Source organism: Egretta garzetta, unplaced genomic scaffold, assembly GCF_000687185.1.
Source record: "Egretta garzetta isolate BGI_Z169 unplaced genomic scaffold, ASM68718v1 scaffold272, whole genome shotgun sequence".
Lineage (NCBI taxonomy): Eukaryota > Metazoa > Chordata > Aves > Pelecaniformes > Ardeidae > Egretta > Egretta garzetta.
In genome coordinates this window covers 842,717-861,535 of record NW_009258966.1, presented here as the reverse complement: position 1 = coordinate 861,535, position 18,819 = coordinate 842,717, and the positions used below count along the sequence as shown (strand labels likewise).

General features: G+C 37.5%; 1 protein-coding gene across 2 annotated transcripts in view; it reads left to right on the top strand.

Annotated features, from left to right (window-relative positions):
• The window catches only part of HSD17B4 (hydroxysteroid 17-beta dehydrogenase 4), a 61,317-nt gene that overhangs the window by 8,835 nt on the left and 33,663 nt on the right, over window positions 1–18,819 (top strand). For both annotated transcript variants that reach the window (XM_035890206.1, XM_035890205.1), the window contains 8 exons: window positions 2,195–2,286; window positions 2,890–2,914; window positions 4,546–4,674; window positions 13,393–13,499; window positions 14,119–14,349; window positions 14,788–14,839; window positions 16,132–16,203; window positions 17,684–17,787. In XM_035890206.1, coding sequence (XP_035746099.1) covers window positions 2,195–2,286; window positions 2,890–2,914; window positions 4,546–4,674; window positions 13,393–13,499; window positions 14,119–14,349; window positions 14,788–14,839; window positions 16,132–16,203; window positions 17,684–17,787 — 812 coding nt within the window. The remainder of the gene's footprint in view (window positions 1–2,194; window positions 2,287–2,889; window positions 2,915–4,545; window positions 4,675–13,392; window positions 13,500–14,118; window positions 14,350–14,787; window positions 14,840–16,131; window positions 16,204–17,683; window positions 17,788–18,819) is intronic.

The window sequence follows — 18,819 nt, the reverse complement described above, 5'->3', positions numbered from 1 at the left end:
AGGGCGATCAGGTCTCCCCTCAGCCTCCTCTTCTCCAGACTAAATAACCCCAGTTCCCTCAGCCACTCCTCATATGACTTGTGTTCCAGACCCCTCACCAGCTTTGTGGCTCTCCTCTGGACATGTTCCAGCAATGCAACATCTTTCTTGTAGTGAGGGGCCCAAAACTGAACACAGTATTTGAGGTGTGGCCTCACCAGCACCGAGTACAGGGGCACGATCACTTCCCTGCTCCTGCTGGTCACACTATTTCTGATACAGGCCAGGATGCCATTGGCCTTCTTGGCCACCTGGGCACACTGCTGGCTCATATTCATCTGGCTGTCAACCAGTACCCCCAGGTTCTTTTCCACCAGGCAGCGTTCCAGCCACTCTTCCCCGAGCCTGTAGTGCTGCATGGGGTTGTTGTGACCCAAGTGCAGGACCTGGCACTTGGCCTTGTTGAACCTCATACAGTTGGCCTCAGCCAATCAGCCTATTTCATTTCCCTTCCACCCTTCTTTTCTCTAGTGATAGGTAGATTTCAAAGCCAGGGGAATAATTACGTTTTTCAGACTGATGCACAAGACATTGAAGAGTAATATATTTTATACAGTTATGTATTAATTGAATGAATGATTTTGTTTGACTAATTAAGTTCTGGTAAAGTATCCTGGTTTAGGTCTAAATAATCCAAGTGATAAGGAAATGTACCACCTCTGTAGATTGTAGGTTCCAAGGATTTACTGCACTTACTTACAGCAGGGTCAAATACATTACACTTCAGGAACTCATGGCTGCAAGCTTAAAGTGGAGTTCAGTAGCTGGAATTTCCTGAAGGTACTTGCATAGAGTGAAAAAAACACCTTCTAATTTTCTTTTTTCATCATTTTATGAAAAGCATATACTTTGATCTCCCAGCTCTGATCATTTACTTCTTACCTTGCTCCCTCCCTCCCTGTCCAGTTTTTCAGATACTGTTAAAAGGTTTGGACACCAGAACTTTAAAAACATTTTCATATGTCTTATCAAATTATCCTTGTTATCTTTGTCAGTACTTTCCTGTTCATCTCTAGATGTCTGCAAGCACCTATGCTTTAGCATTGCCACAGTTATGTATGTTCAGCTTCGTCCACCTACTGTTTTTCTTGCTAGAACTCTAAATGTAGTTTGCATCTTTTGTGTGTTTTTTTTAAACTTCTACCACCTATTTCTTAATTCATTTAATAGTGGAAGTCTAGCACTAATTTTTGAGACTAAATGGTGTGTGACATAAAATGGAATACTTCAGAAAAGCCTATAGCTTTTGTTATGGACTTACAACATGCCATATTAAATAGAGTTCAATTTCCTTTTACGTGTGTGTAACTTATAAAAATCCACTTCTTTTACTTCAGCTTGCCTATTAAAGAAGTACCTGTAATGCTCAACTTTTCCAGGTCTTCATTTGTCAGGGTATATTTGAAAATGCTTCCTGACTTTTAGCTGAGGAACAGCTATGTATCTATGGCTGTTGAAAGATATTCTAAAATCTGAAAAAGGAAATTAAAGTTATTTTTCTTTTCAGACAGTGGATAGAATATGTGGTAAGAGCTGCCTGCACAACCATACTCTGCTGCATGACAATATCTCTACTTTCAGATAGTTTTCTCTTGTGCTATATGACAATGAAAATCCCAACATAAAATTGATACATAAATTTAGCAGGGCTGATAATTCCCGGTATCTTGGTTGGAAATACCAGCATTTCCAAATGGGATGTTCCTCAAATATTCAGCAGCTGCAATTCTTTTCATATCGTCTTTTCTTTATAACTGACTAGCAAATTGAAAGGGAAATTGCTCAGTACATCTCTGCCAGGATTATGTCTAGCTGGCTGATCGTTGTTTCAGGCTGCCTGTCAGAAGGAAATCTGGGAAGGTACCTGGCTTTGCAGTCTACACATTACAGTGTTCCCAACATTTAGACAGTCTTTCATCTGTCTGGCTGAGAACCAGTGTCATTGGGTTTGGAGGCATACATGTGTCACATGAGTTGTTCCTGTTCAATGAATCTTCAGATGTTTAATTTCATTTGTCCTTTCTTTTCATGGCAGAACACTGTTGGTTAAATTCTCTCTGGTTCTGCTGTTCTTCAGAAGGTTTTAGAGTAAGAATAATTTGGTGAAATCATACAGTATTTCTATTTTATGACTCCCCCCTCCAATTTGCTCTAGATCTGCTCGATGCTTTCAAACCAGAGTATGTTGCTCCCTTAGTTGTTTGGCTTTGCCACGAAAGCTGTGCGGAGAATGGCAGTTTGTTTGAGGTAATTTTTTTATTTTCCCTTTCTTCCCCCTCTTCCCCTCCCTTTTCTTCTTCCCCCAAAATCACTCATTTGCTTTAGCCTGTCCAGTCTTAACCTTTTTGCTGAAACATAGTCAGCATAGAGAGAAGACATGTTGACCCTGTTGTGTTGTATATGACAAGTACATCAGACAGTAACAGCCTTGTCAAATTCTGATGTGTTCTCAAAATACTACTGATTTGATCGGTACAATTCTCATTGTCCCCTTATAAGTTTGAAAAGGCACCAAAGCAACTACTTCAAAAGAAGTCTTTGATTTCTACATAATTCAAACACAGAAAGCAACTTGCAGAAAGGATGAATTACTTAGTTGTGCAATACATTGTAGGTATTGTCATCAAACCGCTAGCTTGCAAATTGGATGGAAGCTGTTATCTTGTTCTTGGAGTTTTATATCACTCACGTTCCAGTGCTTAACTAAACTGTTAAATACAACTAGCAGTAGTTCAGAAATTTTTATTATGTTGAGTTTTTTCTGAAGTATAGTTTTGTTTTCCTACATTACCAAAACTTTGCATTGTAACGTGTGGTAAGCTGATGATTTTCTTTTTTTTTTCCTGGCAGGTGGGAGCTGGATGGATTGGAAAATGTAAGTACTTTGTGTGGCAGGATTGGTTTTGTTTTTTGAATTGACAACGAAAGTGTGCAAATCATCTTTGTAGTTAACCCTTCCTCAAGACATTTTTATTTAGGTAGAGAAGATTAACAAAAGCCTAGAGTTTTGAGGAGACTGCTTATTTTAAGTAAAAGTCACAAATTCCACTACACATTGGGGAAGCTGGTAACTTAGGTATATGCTTTGTTACACTTTTGAGCTGACTAATAATAACTGAAAGTCTGCCTGAGTAACCTTAAGTCTTGGATCCCGAGGGTATAATTGAAGTAAAGAAGAATCTTCATTTTTGGTGCTGAGTATACGTTGCTGCCTTTTCTTGATAACTTCAATTTTTCATGGTATAAAAGTAGCACATGCTGGTAAACAGGCTGCTTTTTAGTTTCTTTCCACCTTTATTTACACTTATATAAAAATACTAGTGATACTCATTAACATGTTGAGGCAATTAGCTTTCTTAATAATCAGTAGCTATGCTAGCTAGGTATTTTCCTTGAGTGACTCCAGTAACTAGCTTAAACGTGAAGAAAACTCACATATAACACTGAGGGCTTACGAGATGGAAAACTTAAATCAGTGTGTGAAACGTCTTAACTTTTTTCCTAAATATGTTGAACCTAATACTGGCATTATTCTTCTAAACTGTTCAAGGACTTTTCAGCCTATGTGAATATCACCATTGGGCTGGAAATAGGGCCATTAATTAAAAGAAGTGTTTTCCCCTTCTTCCAAAACATTCTTTTTGCACACTTGATGATAAAGATTTTATATGTTTCTAACTAACTGTAAATGTTCTGGTGACACTAGAACAGCTTTTCCCAGGTAGTGTACTAAACAGCTTAAAGTGGAGCAGTAGCATAAAACCTCTTGCTGATCTCCACAAGGATTTTTAATACAGCCTAAAAACTGTGGCTTGTCTCTGGTCAAAAGAAAATACCATTTTTCATCATTATAGTGGCTACTGTTGAAGTCTTTAAAATTAAACCAGGTTGTTAATGGGGTACCAGTATGGCCTTATTCATTGACTGTTGTTATTTAAGAGCAAAACCAACATGACAGATTAAGGATTAATTGCAATTGAGGAAGTCTGTATCCTTCCAGAACTGTTTTCACATCAGCCTTACCAGTTTCTCTCAAGTTAAAGTATGGAAATACAACTTCAGGTACCATTTGGAGATGCTAGTTACTGGTATTAACATTCTTTCATAGATAATAAGTGTTTTTCACATTTCCCCTATAGTTTTCCAAGGCATTCCAAAGATTTCTAACCACTAGTAGCCTAAATACGTCAGAAGAGAATGTCTGTAGATACATACTAGCTACAGGTTTTCACTAGACAAAAGTGTAAAACTGATGTAATATTTTCAGAGAGCAATCAGTGTATTGTGGCTTTAATGACATTGAAAACCGGTGCTATTCCTTTTCTAAAAGTTAGTTGAAAGCAGTGAGCCCTTTTAGTCCAGCTTGAAGTTACACTGGTGAGTTAAATTGGAGTATTTACAACCTTTCCTTTCTTCCACCATCTTGAAAGTAGTGGCCTAGATGAAAGTGATCCAAAGAAGTTAAAAGTTTGTTACTTGAACTTTCTGGCTCATGTTTCCCCTTAGTGCGCTGGGAGCGATCCTTGGGTGCTATTGTCAGAGGAAAGAATCAGCCAATGACGCCTGAAGCAGTGAGAGATAAGTGGGAGAAGGTCTGTGACTTTGATAATGCCAGCAAACCCCGAAGTATCCAAGGTAAAGGAGATTTGATAATATGGATAGTTTGGGCAAGCAAAGCTTAGCAGAGAATGCTTTCGTGTCAGACATATGCTGAAACCTCAAAAGTCTATAAAACCAGTAAATTCTTTTGTAATCGTGTAACATTAATCATTTACTGTTTCAGTATGGTCAGATCTTCTTAAGGAAAATTCTGTGTTCTTACCTGTAGAATTAAGACAGTTTTAGCTTTCTTCAGCGTTTTAGGGAAGTGACATCACTGTCCTTTTATGTATTACAGCCAGACTACTGCTAGTGTTTTATTTGATTGTACCTACATACAGGTAGTAGCAGTGTAATAGAGAGATTGTATTTTCTTTTCAGTCCTGGAATTTTGTTTTTTGGGAGACATTTCCATACCAAAAAGCTCTCTTAAGTCATTTGGTATAACACAGCAAAGAAGTTCTTCCTTACGGCCTCGTGTTCCTGTTCCTGGGTATCATCACCCCCGTGGCTGGTGACCAAGATGACTGTCTCCTCCAATGTTTTGTTTACTTTCTTTGTTCCCTCCTTTTTTTTTTTTTTTTTTTTTTTTTTTTTTGGCAAAATAACGCGGATCTTTCCTGCTGCCATACTTGCTTCCTTTTCATTTTCCAAGCTTTCTCTGTGTTGTCTTATGTCTCTCTCTATTTAGATCCGTAAGTTGTCACAGTTCCTACAGTCTAATTTTCCTGACTGCTTTCCAAGATTTCCCAAAATGTTACCTTTAGTTTGTTAGTGTGAGTTACATGTGCTTAGTATCACTGATGGTTGTTCTCTTATTATGCATGTTGTTACTTAAGTCAAAGACAGTGTTTGTCAAATTAGGAAATGTCAGCAGTTAAGTGTTTGGGGGAGGAGAGAAAGAGGTATCCTTATTGCCAGTTGAATTCCAAAGATACTTAGTTACACAGTAGATGTTTAAGCTCTTCATCCTGAAATCCATTAGGGCGTTTCATTACAACCTTAGGGATATGTTTTTGATGCCTAAACCAAAACCAGAATAGAAGATACTTTTTCCTTTCCCTCAGATCTTGGTAGAGGAATGTAACAAGCCATGCCATAGTTCTATATCACCTTACTGACTGTTTTCACTGATCTCTGGCTTACAGTTGTCCCATTTCCAAATGTATGTTGGTTTATAAATGTTCTCTTTCCTGCTATGGAATGGTATTTATAACAACATAATTCCAGCTTCTATAGTTTCTGATCTGTTCTCCAACCTGTGACATGTACTGTGTTATTTTTAAGGGTTGTTAGCAGAAAAACGTTGTAGAAGAAAGTTGTAGATGGGAATTTCTTTTGAAAGTGGCTTCAGCATTACGTAAGATACTCCACATCGTCTTGATCCTGTCGGGAGAAAAAATAGGACAAGATTTTTGACTTCTGAATTAAATGTTCTTACAATACAACATAGCAAGTTTCTTCAGTCAGGGAATTGTAAATATTACATTAGCATGAGTTCATGCAGTGAACATACCTTAGCTTCTGTTTTGTTATGAACTTAGCCAAAATACAGCATTGTCCTTTCAGTCCTATCTATGTCAAGACATAGATACTGCCAGACTGAGTGAAAACTCTTGTATTAGTTTGTTGCATGTGAAAATCAGCAGAAGGGTTGAGGAAAATTCTGAAGAAGTTAGCTGAATAGAATTTTCAGTTCTTTATTAAAATGTTTTTTTACTGCCAAACTCTTCACTTTATTGCTTGAAGGTAGTCAACTGTTAAATAAGAGGCACTAATTAGAGTACTTGCATTAAAAATTAAAAAAAGCTACAGTACCTAATATCTGCAAGTTAAAACTCTCCCAGAAGATTTCATTAATTGAAGTAATTTGATGCTGTGAAGAGCAATCATGCACTATTATGTATAATTATAAAAAAATACCAATTAGATAAAGTATTTGCTTGTAATATAGTAGAAAATCCCTTAATCAGAGATGTTAATCTTGTTTCATAATTTGGGCATACTGATAAGAGCAGTTGGACTTTATTCGTCTGGATTACAAAAATTAGGAGTGTTATCTGTTGGTTGGGGTTTTTTTAAAGGTAATTTTTCTTACATGTGTAACAGTCATACATAACTGAATGCTTGGATTCATGTCATACTTTTTTTTTTTTTTTTTTACTTAAAATTCTCTTTTTTGCAAGCATGGGAGAAGTCATTCTCTTGAAGATAAATAAATTAAATGCTCCGCATCTAAGGCCTGAATGATCGTGCATTTAGAGCCCTGCCTAGCAAATTAATCATTTGGTGTTTAACTAGAGCACGTTCATGGTTCTGTATTTTAGCCAAGGTTGTTCTGCTGTAGATGCTGAACCCTTGAAGATTAGGTAGAGATACTGTCTTATCTTTATGTTTTAGTGGTGGTCTTTTAAGAAATGAAAACGTTGAATTCTTGTTCTTAAAACCAGCTTAAGTGAAACGATCCGAATTTTTCTTTCTACCTTTTTTGAAATTTCTTAAGCACTTCTTCAGTTTGTAGGCTTAACTTGTTCTCTTGGCACAGAAACTGAGCAAGCTAAAGTACTCTTGCTTGTATACCAGAATATGATTTTATAGGGTTTGTGCAATTTTGATTAATAGGAAATAGCTAATTGATATTAATTCAGTAACTGATTGAAGTTTCTCAGATATCATAATAATGTGCTCAGTAGAGCAATCTTTCTTGGTAGTTACCGTACATCTTTCTAGAGGAGCAGCTGCTGATTGTGCAGTACAGTCTTTTGCCCAAACTTCTCCCCTTAGCCCAAAAGCTTTCTGACACAGTTGGTCTAACTGGCTATGCCTGCCGTTTCACTTTCCTTTTAATGCCTCAAGTGTCTTTGAATGTTCTCTGTAGTTATTCGCTAAACTTTACAGGCTTAGTCCTCAATGTACTAGGAGAAGTTCTGGCTGTTCCTCTGTACTCCCACACAGTTTCAGGTACAGTCCTATTAACTAGCAAAAGATTTGATTACCCGCACATTCACTACACAATGTCTTTTTAACAACAGAAAAATCTGAGAACAGATTTTTTTTTTTTAATAAGAAGCTGTTTGAGAATTTAGGCCTTAGGCAGCTGAAGAAGTGGAAGATGTAATTTTGCTGGTGTGTATTCTACATTCCCTTTACCAGGAGTGAAAGGTAACCATCTACTTAATGCAACATGAAAATGTCACTGCCTTTGAGGCAGCAGTGAATCTGCAGCGACTTACATGTTAGAGCTTTTTCCTAATTTGCATGATGATGTTATTTTCTAACTAATGATTAAAGTGAAATAATAGTTTTAGCTTACTTTATATCACTTAAGAACAAGCTAGAAATCTTTCAAGAAGATAAGGAGGGCATAAGCAGAGCCTTAAGCTTAGGACACAGAATCAGCTTATAGTGTACATCAGCAAGTCACTGCAACTGGCTCCCTGTATGCCCATAGGCAGTGGCAATTGCAGTGACTTGGTTTAACTAGTACTAGAAAACAATTTCTCAGGCTTTCATTTGAAGCTGGGTCTAGTGAGCTGACAAATTTGCCATGGTGGCATGATTCCATGTTTCGAGATACTGAAAGGTCCTGGGCTCCTGTGCCTGTGCATAAGCAGAAAGACCAAATTAAATGTGATACAGAAGCTTCTGAATATGTGGTGCATATGCAATAGGTCACAGTTGCACATTGCACTGCATGTTGGCATGTTGTCTCCTTGTACTCGCTCTCAGACAAAGCTAGATCCAGTAGTCGTTGCCCCCACAGTGCACTACTTGCTCTTGCATCCTAGTTTGATTCTTCCTATTATGCAAAGGGAGAAATCAAATTGTGTTGTGAGATAGATGGAAGACAGCCATCCTTGTCTTGCAGATTGTATACTGTGTACAGCATTCTGTAGTATGCATTGCACAGGTTAGTATGTTTAGTTGTTTTGTTATCTAGGAAAACTTAATTATGTCTGACACCCATATGAGACAATCTCTGTTTCTGTCCCTTGATTCCTCAGTTGTGAAGATACAAGCCAGTTTCAGCTAAATCTAGTATTTTAGAGGTCTGTAATCTGCTCTTACGTTCACATGCATTTTTAATTTTCTTAGAAGCTGTCTAGGTACTGAAAACAACTTGAGTGTTCTCACTGGCTGACTTTTGGCACATTTCAAAACCTTATCTCTGGTATAGAGCAAATTAGATTAAAACACATAGAAGGTGTGTATGTATGTATACTTTGTGTGTGTGTATAAAGAAGAATTTTGCATAAGAAAAAAACTTCTCCAGCTTCAATTTGAGCTTTCTTCATAGGTGTTTAAAAAGGGTTTAAATACTGGTTCTGTTTCCTCCATAGTAAAGGGGTATGGTTCCCATGGAATGTTCCCTAATTGGGAAGCAAGAGGAATAGTTTTGGAAAGAGACAGGCTTTGTCATGACTGTTTTCAAGCTTTTCTCTTCAGGTTAATCTTTCCCTGCTGCCTTCTAATCATTTGCTCTGTAATAGCAGACCATGCTGAGATAGTAGACATTTCAGGTGTTAGAGTTCATTGACGGAATAACAACTTAAAAAAAAACCCAAAACCAATATAAAAATAATTGCATTAATGAAAATATTTCCTATTGGGTTTCTTTCTGCCAAAATTATAGCCTTCAAGCTATTTCTTGGATGTTAGAAGAACCTTACTCAGCTTGTAGAGTCATGTATTAAAAAGTAAAAATTGTCATAGTTAAGTCTACAGCTGAAATGATAATTTCAGACATCCTTGAGCGTTTACATGACTGAAATCTCATGTAGCACACTGCTTTGCTCCCCATCTCCTTTACTTTCAGTACTCAGAATGAATGCAAAATAAAGACTGTTGAACCATTCTTACCAGTGTGCAAACCTCACTCATCAGTGATTTTGCAATGTTTCATCTTTCTTTGTGAGCAATCTCATATCACGTTGTTAGCTCATAACAATGAATTTGATCATAACCTTTGTACTGCTTAATGAAGTAATCTAATTTACTCTTTCTTTGAAGGTGTAACCCTGCATCACATGAAAGATTCATATCTGGTCAACTGCTAGAATATTACTGTAAATCTAATGCTATAATAGTCCAGTTCCTTATGCCAGGCAGCAGAAGAGCAGTGAAGACTGAAATAGTTTAATATGTTGAGACATTTCAGTTGCAGGCTGCTGTAGCAGTTCATGGAAAATGAAAGAAATATGTCAGCACTGGAGTTCTTAACTGAATAAGTTCTGTCTGTAATGTAGTAGTTCAGGGGGGAAAAAAGGAATTAACATTTTTTTCCCCTTTACTAGGGGAAAAAAAAAGAAAAAAAAAAAAACAAAAACCAAAAAAACCAAACCTTTGCTGCCTGTATTTGGTGCTATTCTAATAGCTTGCTTAAGCTTTTCAGGCAACCTGAAGGGGCAGCATCTTAAAAGTAGCTTTGATATTAAAGGATGAAAGCCACAAACATAATGCATACCATATGCTTTCTGCTGATACCTCTCAAGAAATTTGGGCCTAGAACTATAGCTATATCTCATGCAGTTGATGTCTGTCATAGATACAAAGAAATAAACCCAGGAGTCCTTGAAAGAACATTCCATCCTTAAAGATACTTTTTCTGCATACATATGCTTTGAAAATCAATAAAAGTGTTACTAAATTATTCTGGTATGATCCAGATCAAGTACAGTTGCTGATTATAAATACAACAGTAGGCTAAACTTAAAAAAAAAAAAAAATTTGCTGAAGCCTCTGACGTTAAAGGTGAACAACACCACATCTCATATTTTAAAAAGGGTAGAAAGGAGCACCTGGGGAACTACCAACCTGTCAACCTCACCTTTGTGCCTGGGAAGATCATGGAAAAGAACCTCCTAGAAGCTACATTAAGGCACATGGAGGCCAGGGAGGTCATTCGAGATAGCCAGCATGGCTTTACCAAGGGCAAGTCTTGCCTGACCAACCTAGTGGCCTTCTATGACGGAGTGACTATATCAGTTCACAAGGGAAGAGCTACAGATGTCTTCTATCTGGCCTTCTATAAGGCCTTTGATACAGTCTCCCACAACATCCTTCTCTCTAAACTGGAGAGATGGATTTGATGGGTGGACTGTTCAGTGGATGAGGAGTTGGTTGGATGGTACCTCATCCAGAGGGTAGCAGTCAACAGCTCAGTGTTCAATGGTGAGTAGTGTCCCTCAGGGGTCTGTACTGGGATGAGTACTGTTTAATATCTTCATCAATGACATAGACAGTGAGATCGAGTGCACCCTCAGTGGGTTTGTGGGCAACACCAAGCTGAGTGGTGTGGTTGATGCGCCTGAGGGACAGGATGCCATCTAAAGGGACCTGAACAACCTCAAGAAGTGGGCCCATGTAAACCTCACGAGGTTCAACAAGGCCAAATGCAAGGTCCTGCATCTGGGTCAGGGCAACCCCTGGTATCAATACAGGCTGAGGGACGAAGGGATTGAGAGCAGCCTTACCCAAAAGGACTTGCGAATATCAGTAGATGAAAAGCTGGACATGAGCCGGCAATGTGTGCTTGCAGCCCAGAAGGCCAACCATACCCTGGGCTGCATCAAAAGAAGGGTGGCCAGCAGGTCAAGGGAAGTGATACTGCCCCTCTATTCCACTCTGGTAAGACACCACCTGGAGCACTGCATCCAGCTCTGGAGTCCTCAGTTCAGGAAAGACACGGACCTCTTGGAGTGGGTCCAGAGGAGGGCCACAAAAATGATCCAAGTGCTGGAACAGCTGTCCTATGAAGAAAGGCTGTAAGAGTAGGGGTTGTTCAGCCTGGAGAAGAGAAAGCTCTGGAGAGACCTTATTGTGGCCTTTCAATACTTAAAGGGGGCTCAAAAGAAAGACAAGAGAGAGACTTCTTAGTAGGGCCTGCTGCAACAGGACAAGGGGTAATGGCTTTAAACTAAAAGGGGGTGGATTTAGGTTGGATATAAGGAAGAAATTTTTCAAGATGAGTGTGGTGAAACACTGGAACAGGTTGCTCAGAGAGGTGGTAGATGTCCCATCAAGGTCAAGTTTGGTGGGAGCAACCTGATCTACTTGAAGATGTTGCTGCTTATTGCAGAGGGGGTTGGACTAGATGGCCTTTAAAGGTCCCCTTCAACCCAAACTGTTCTATGATCTCCTCGGCAGCCAGACACATGCCAGCTCAGCAGTTTGAGAGCCCAGTCATACCGTATATTCTGGAAGAAAGACTCCTTGAAAAGGAGATTGTAGTATTCTGCACCATTATTAAATTACAGGTTGCCTTTATCCTGTTTGTCTTAATGATGGTGTTGCATGTAAAATACATTGGCAATCTTCCTTTTGGATTTGACCATTAAGACTGATAGTTCTGTTCCTGCATGGAAATGGGTTGCGGACATGAAAAGTTGAGGAGATGCTCAGGTTTAGTTGGAGGTCAAAGCTGTATTTTCCCTTGAAAGCAATGTGAAAGCCTTTCTTTGGTTCATGCAAGAGAGGTAGAAACAGTCTGCTACTTCTCCCAGCAGCTCAGTATTGCTTTTTCTTCATTCATTTCCTGAATGAAAAAAGGGATAAAAGTGATTACCTTTTAAAGGGTTCTTATAAACTACAAATCTTGTTTTGCACATTTTCACATTACATAAATGTCATAGCTGCATGTCGTGTTATGACAACGCTTGTACTCAAAGATAAAGATTGTCTCCAGCAGAAGAGGTGACAACATATGTTTGTTTCATAGATCTTCCCTTTTCTTCATGAGATTTACGCCAGAAATAAAATACTAAGATGATTCTGGTAGTGAGACTGGGAAGTAAGAAATAGTTTAGGAAATCAAGATTCTGCAAGAGGGTATGCAGCTAACTTGCAGGATATTTAGGGGAGTGCTGTGCAGTAGAGCAACAAGGTGTTAGTCCGAGAAGCAGTGCAAGTCAGTATGGGTATAGTGGTTTTGAAATGGAGGGGAGCGGCTCCAAGGTAAAAGTAGTTAATAATGATTTTGTGCTCCTCTGATTTAAACACTTTTTAATTTTTCTGTGCATGATTCTCACCACTTTCTGTTTGATTCTTTCTAATACACAAATATGTGATATTGGTTTTAGCCATATTGAGCTTTAAGAAGCAAGCTGTTCTTGATGAAGCCTTTACCATAGCTGAGTTCTGTATTTCAGCCATACATCATCTTGCTTGTAGTCTTGGCATTGTTCAAGCCTCAGACTTATTTATGTATGTATGTATGTATGTATCTATCTATCTATCTATCTATCTATCTATTTATTTATTTATGTGACTTGAGAAAGAAAGTAACCACCAGGAGGTGAGACCTATTACTTGTACTGCAAATAATTTTCAAGATAGGAAAAGCAGTACTAATATTCAGGTGTTTACTTCTGAGACAGTCAAAATGTAATGCTTGTTATCTTCTCCTTAACACTGTGGTTCCGGGAATAAAACAAACTATGTAGTGACATATTCCTCTTGGCTTGAATGGTGATGTGTAGCACTAGTTGTGTTTCAGGCACTTGAATTAGATAGGTCTCATGGTTGACTGCTGGGGGCAGAACTGATGGAATCAGTGTAGAGATTACTTAGCATCAGCTGTTGCGCAGATGCCTGTAAAAAGCAGCCCTATGCTCAATGTTCAGATGTATATTGTGTTTAAAAACTAATTGAGAAGTACCAGACTATATCTCATTTGCTGGCCTGTTTGTTGTGTATCTGACCTGAGTGTCTTATTTGTGGCTATTTATAAGTGATTTTTTCAATTCCTTTCTCTAGAGTCCATAAGCGTGTTGAATGATGCTCTAAGTCAGATAGAATCTCAAGGGAATGTTTCTATGAATTCAACAAGCTCTGGATCGGTGGTTTCCTCATCTGTTGACGTTGTAAGTACCTCTGTCTACCAGATGCACTCAAAGTTAGATGAAAACCTTGAGCAGAGAGACTTGTGTTGCTGATTAGCTCCTGCTCTGGCTTGCTGTCCGCAAAAAGAAAAGTGGGTTTTAAATTGTGAGGTGAGGAGATAAAATAAGGAATACCTCCAGACTCCACTCTTTATTTTTCTTATTGATAATGGGAAAACTTAAGGCTAAACAGACTGAATAGTGTGGAATGCAAGTGCTTGTAAGTTCTATAAGCCTCTTTAGTTAGGGTATTGTTCAGAAAAGGGGCAGGGGAGGGGTCTTGGGCTATGTTGTTTTGCTCTGGCTTGTTCTCTATAGATAGATAATTTTTCCTCATTTCAATCTTATTACAGTGCTAATTCATTTGTGGTTTGTTTTAGAAAAGTTCTTACACATTAGAGTTGCTTTTTAATTAATGAAAATTAAGTTTAATTTAATTAATATTTTATGGTATATTTGTTACTCATACTTCATGTTTACATGTGACTATAAAGAAAATGCTCAAATGTGAATTTTGTTTGATATGAGAATTACAGAAAATATTGCAAGTGCAATATTATCCATTCTGAAGTTTTATTTTATACTGATTTTTAATTTCCAGGCAAGGATTGTTGGCCGGGAATTGACTACCGCTGTGTATAAATATACTCACTTAGAGCCTATTCTATATGCCCTTGGTGTGGGAATGTCAACTAAGGATCCAGATCACCTAAAATTTCTCTTTGAAGGAAGTGAAGAATTCTGCTGTTTACCTAGCTTTGGAGTAATTCCGGCTCAGACTTCAATGACTGAAATTATTTCTGTTCCAGAACTAAATATTGATCCTGCAAAGGTATGGAAGAGTTAAGTGTCTAATTTCATTTGTGCTTTGTATAAATATAAGGTGACTTTAATGAGCATGTTTGTAATATTTTAAGTTTCCTTTATTCTAGAAGAGGAAGACTCAGTGGTTTGTGTTCTTACATCCTAAGAAATTGCTAATTTACTGCACTTGTATAACCTGTGTCTTCCTAAGATGGTACAAATGACTGATTTTCTGTTAAATTTTAATTTGTGTTCACTATGCTTTTATTAAACCACAAAAGTTTAAAACTTTCTTTGAAAATATTTTCTGTTGGGGATGAAATTGGAAAAACAAAACAAAAAACTTGTTTTTTTTTAAATTCATTTGCTCTGAACACGTTCTAAAATGACTATTTCCTTGCAGTTGTGATGGGGGAAGCAATAGCATATATTGATTGTTGTTACAGCGCTGCCTTTCTTTACATAGGTACTGCATGGTGAGCAGTATCTGGAACTGTATAGACCATTACCAACCTCAGGTCAGTCCTTTTGTATTGCTGATTTGCTTTTCACTATGACAGCAGTTCCTGTAGCCATGATATAAATGGAAACAGGAGCTCTGTTTCCAGCTGGATTGTTTTGCATATTCTTTTTACAAGGGGTGGGGCAGAAGAGAGGCAACTTGTTGCGTTAGTGAAGGAATTCTGAAACTCTGTGTGTTCTTGGGATTAGGTGTTGCTTTTCTATAGTATACATAGTAAACGCATGCCTAATCTTTGATACAGTGAGCAAATACACTACATGCTGGTGTATTACACACATAATTTGATACTCTCTAGCAGAACTTTTAATTCCTTCTTGTAGGGTTGTATCATAGAACTTTTGGGATGTTTACCTAAAAGTTCTTCAACATTGGTTGCATCTGTGTGTCTATAAGAGGACATTTGAAATTATTGATTGAAAGATTGAAATTATGTATGTAAAGGAGGAATGGACATCTCGAGGAGAAGGCTAGCAATTACTTTTCTTCCTGTCAAAATTCTCAAGATACTAGTTTCTGCAGTAACAATTCTTTTACAGATGGTTGTGTTTTCCCAGATTACAATACTTGAGAGGTGCTCATTAGACTCATTCAGGATATGCCTGTATGTGTCTGGGTTCCTTCATTAGTAGTTTTTAAAATTTAATTTTTCCAGACTGTAGAAGGAAAAAACAATCTTGCAAGTCACATATAAGTGGCATAATTTCTTGCTGAAACAAAAAGATGTGTGAAAGTTATATTAACTTCAAAGAAGTTTGATAATGAATAATGAATTGCCAGGACTTCATAAAGCTTTTTATTTTTCCATTCCGTAGGCTGATTATGTAAACATATATGATTATGTATCTCTGTAGAGCAAGAACTGATTTAGAGATAAACTTCATAAACCTGCAGACCCAGGCCCTGAACTGAGCTTCTCTTCTGTAGAACTGTAGTTGTCTCAACCCTCTTGAAATTTGTGGACAATCCTTAAGTGATTGGAGCTCTCTTTGAAATTAGCCATGTGTTTGAGTCTGAAATGTGATTTGTGTTTAGCTCTGAATACCTAAACTATAGGAAGATTCTATTAAAAAAAAACCCAACTTAAAAAAACCCCAAAATCCTCGCATCTGCAAACCAAGAGTTGCAAATTTTCCCAGACACTTTTGTTATGATGATTGTGCTTACTATGAATATTAATATGATTATTATTACCATTATTATTATTATTGTTAGTAAGGAAGTGTGACCTGTGGACTTCATTCCTGAAGTAAAACCTTAAAACATGTACATGTTCTTCTTTTCTTACAGGGCAATTAACTTCAGTTTCAACCATTGCTGATATTCTTGACAAGGGATCAGGAGCAATCTTGCTTATAGATGGTAAGAAGGTTTATAATTTTTAGAAGGGATGCAGTAAAATTTGACAGGCTCAGTTTTTAACTATCTGTACCAATAACTGCCAGCCTTTCCACAGTAAAGACTTATTAAATCTCAATGAGAGCTGAGAAATGAACTAATTAGCAATAGCTGTGTAAATGTACAATGTAATTGTTCTTGGGCAGTTAATGTAGTGAAATAAGAACACTCCTTGGAAAAAGATTTCAGAGAAGGTTTGATTTTTTTCTGATGTAGGTGGAACAGTGCACTATGCAAAGTGAACTTAGTCCTATCTGAAGGCAGACATTTTAGATTCTGCCACCTTTCATCAAGGGTGTGTGTGCTCGCGTGTGAGCGTGAGTTTTGTGAGGTAGTTTTGCAAAGGTTAGTCATATGTGTATGTTGTGTAGACTCATCTGCAAAGCAGCCATCTTTAAGAGCATGTCCAACATTATTTTTTTATGTCTATGCTATTCTTTTATGAACAAAGTAAAACAAAATAAACCCCCATTTCCTTCCTCTTGTATCCAAGTTAAAGGATCAGAATGTTTCCGGAAGTTGATAAGTTGTCATTTTCAGAATTTTTATATCTCTCAGTGTGGTTATACCAAGGTCCCTTGGGAAATGAGACTGCAAGAGTAGGCCAATGGGCAGTGAATCTCTAAACACTCTTGAGATTTTATTCCTTCAGTGTACAGATAAAATTGTAAAAAGGGTTTTTACTGTCCCTTTATTCCTCCTAGATGAGTTTTGCTTCCATACTGGGCTAACATTAAGCTTGTCTTTTTCTGCAATATGCAAAAGTTCTTTTTGTGATCAGAGTCTTAGTGGGTTTTAAATTTCTTCTGCAACTGGAAGAAATGAACATTATTAACAATATTGTAAATTTCAGTCTAAGGTGTAAGGGGAGTGAAATAGACATAAACTGGAAATAGGGAGCTGAATCTCTGTTCAGTGTAAGAAGTTTAACTTCTTCAAAAGAAGTAACAGGTGACCTTAAACTAAAGCTTGCTCTGGAGCTGTTTTCATACAAGGTGCTAGTACCACTTTTTGTATGAGTTGGTAATGTGCTTTGCACACTAGGGATTCTTAATAGCTTCTAATACATCGTATTTTATGGCACAATTCTATAATATTTAAATAAATTGCTAATGCAGTGTGAGATGCTGAAATAAATACTAATTTCAGCACTCTGTTGTCAAATATTCATGGCACCTTGAATGTCATCAGCGTTTTGATAGCCCATTTTTTAATTGTAATGCTTTCATATAGATAAAATTTGTGATAATGTTATTTGAAACAGATCATTAGTCTTCACTAGTCAGCAAGTGACTTACAATAGTGAAAGTGTAACCATTGTCCCTTCAGTTGTTAAAATAAGCTTTGTCATGTCTGAAGCCGAACTTTTTTAACAGCACATGCTAGCTATGTGAAAAAGGAGATCAAAGACAATATGTGACCTTTCTCTTTTGTTGTCTTTCAGTGAATACCTATTGTGGAAAGGACCTAGTGTGTTATAATCAGTTCTCTTTGGTTTTGATTGGAGCTGGAGGATTTGGTGGAAAACGAACATCAGAAAAGGCCAAGGTAAATTCAGGCATATTCATATTTTATAAAAACACATAAAAACTTCTGTCAGCACTGCAAAAAAAATATTTGCTTTATCAGCTAGTAAGGTAAACTAGCATTTGAGCAGTATGGCAGTACACACTCCAATGGAATTTAAATACTTATGTTCATTAAAGAGCCTGAGTGAAAAGGTACTGTTCAGGGCCTGGGAAACCAATGGTTTTGTTTCAATGCATTGCTAAACATGCAACTGATGAGAAATTTCTACATTCAAATATTTGAAATTACAGATATGGAATGTCCTAATGGAAAAGAGAAGAGATTCTCTGGAAAATGTTTAGAATCTAAATTCTGTGGACTTGGAATTAGAAAATGATGTCTGAAGTTAAAATAAAAATGAAGTTAATATAAAATGAATGATGATGTGGACAGAACGCTTCTCTAGAGCTTTCGTATTAGATCTTTTAGAAGAGGACTTTTGAAGTTGACAGTGTAGCAGGCCCAGTGTAAGCTGATCAGTTTGACCCAATTAATTCCATAGAAGTGGTAAAATCTGCTATACTTTGGGCCATGCTAAGTTCCTTAAAATGCTACTTCTGTAGGTCAGGTGGAAGATGCTATCAGTTCAGCTGTCCAATTTGGCAAGAGTCGCATTGGCTCTTGGTTTTATGAAGCCATATGTAAGCTTTGCAAACAAAAGAAACTTCACATTTTTGATTTTAAGTATTTACAGAATGATTCACTCACAGAATGATTGATGTTGGTAGGGACCTCTGGAGGTCATCTGGTCCAACCCCCCTGCTCAAGCAGGGCTAGAGCCAGTTGCCCAGAATCATGTCCACACAGCTTTTGAATATCTCTGAGGACAGAGACTTCACAATCTCAGGGCAGCCTGTACCAGTGCTCAGTGACCCTTGCAGTAAAACAGGTTTTGCTTATTTAGTTACTCATGATCACGCCTTCCATAAATGAACAGATGGGGAAAGCTACTAATTTCTTACTAAAATCTAGCCTGGGAAAGGTTTTATTTTCTCAGTCTACTTTTGATCT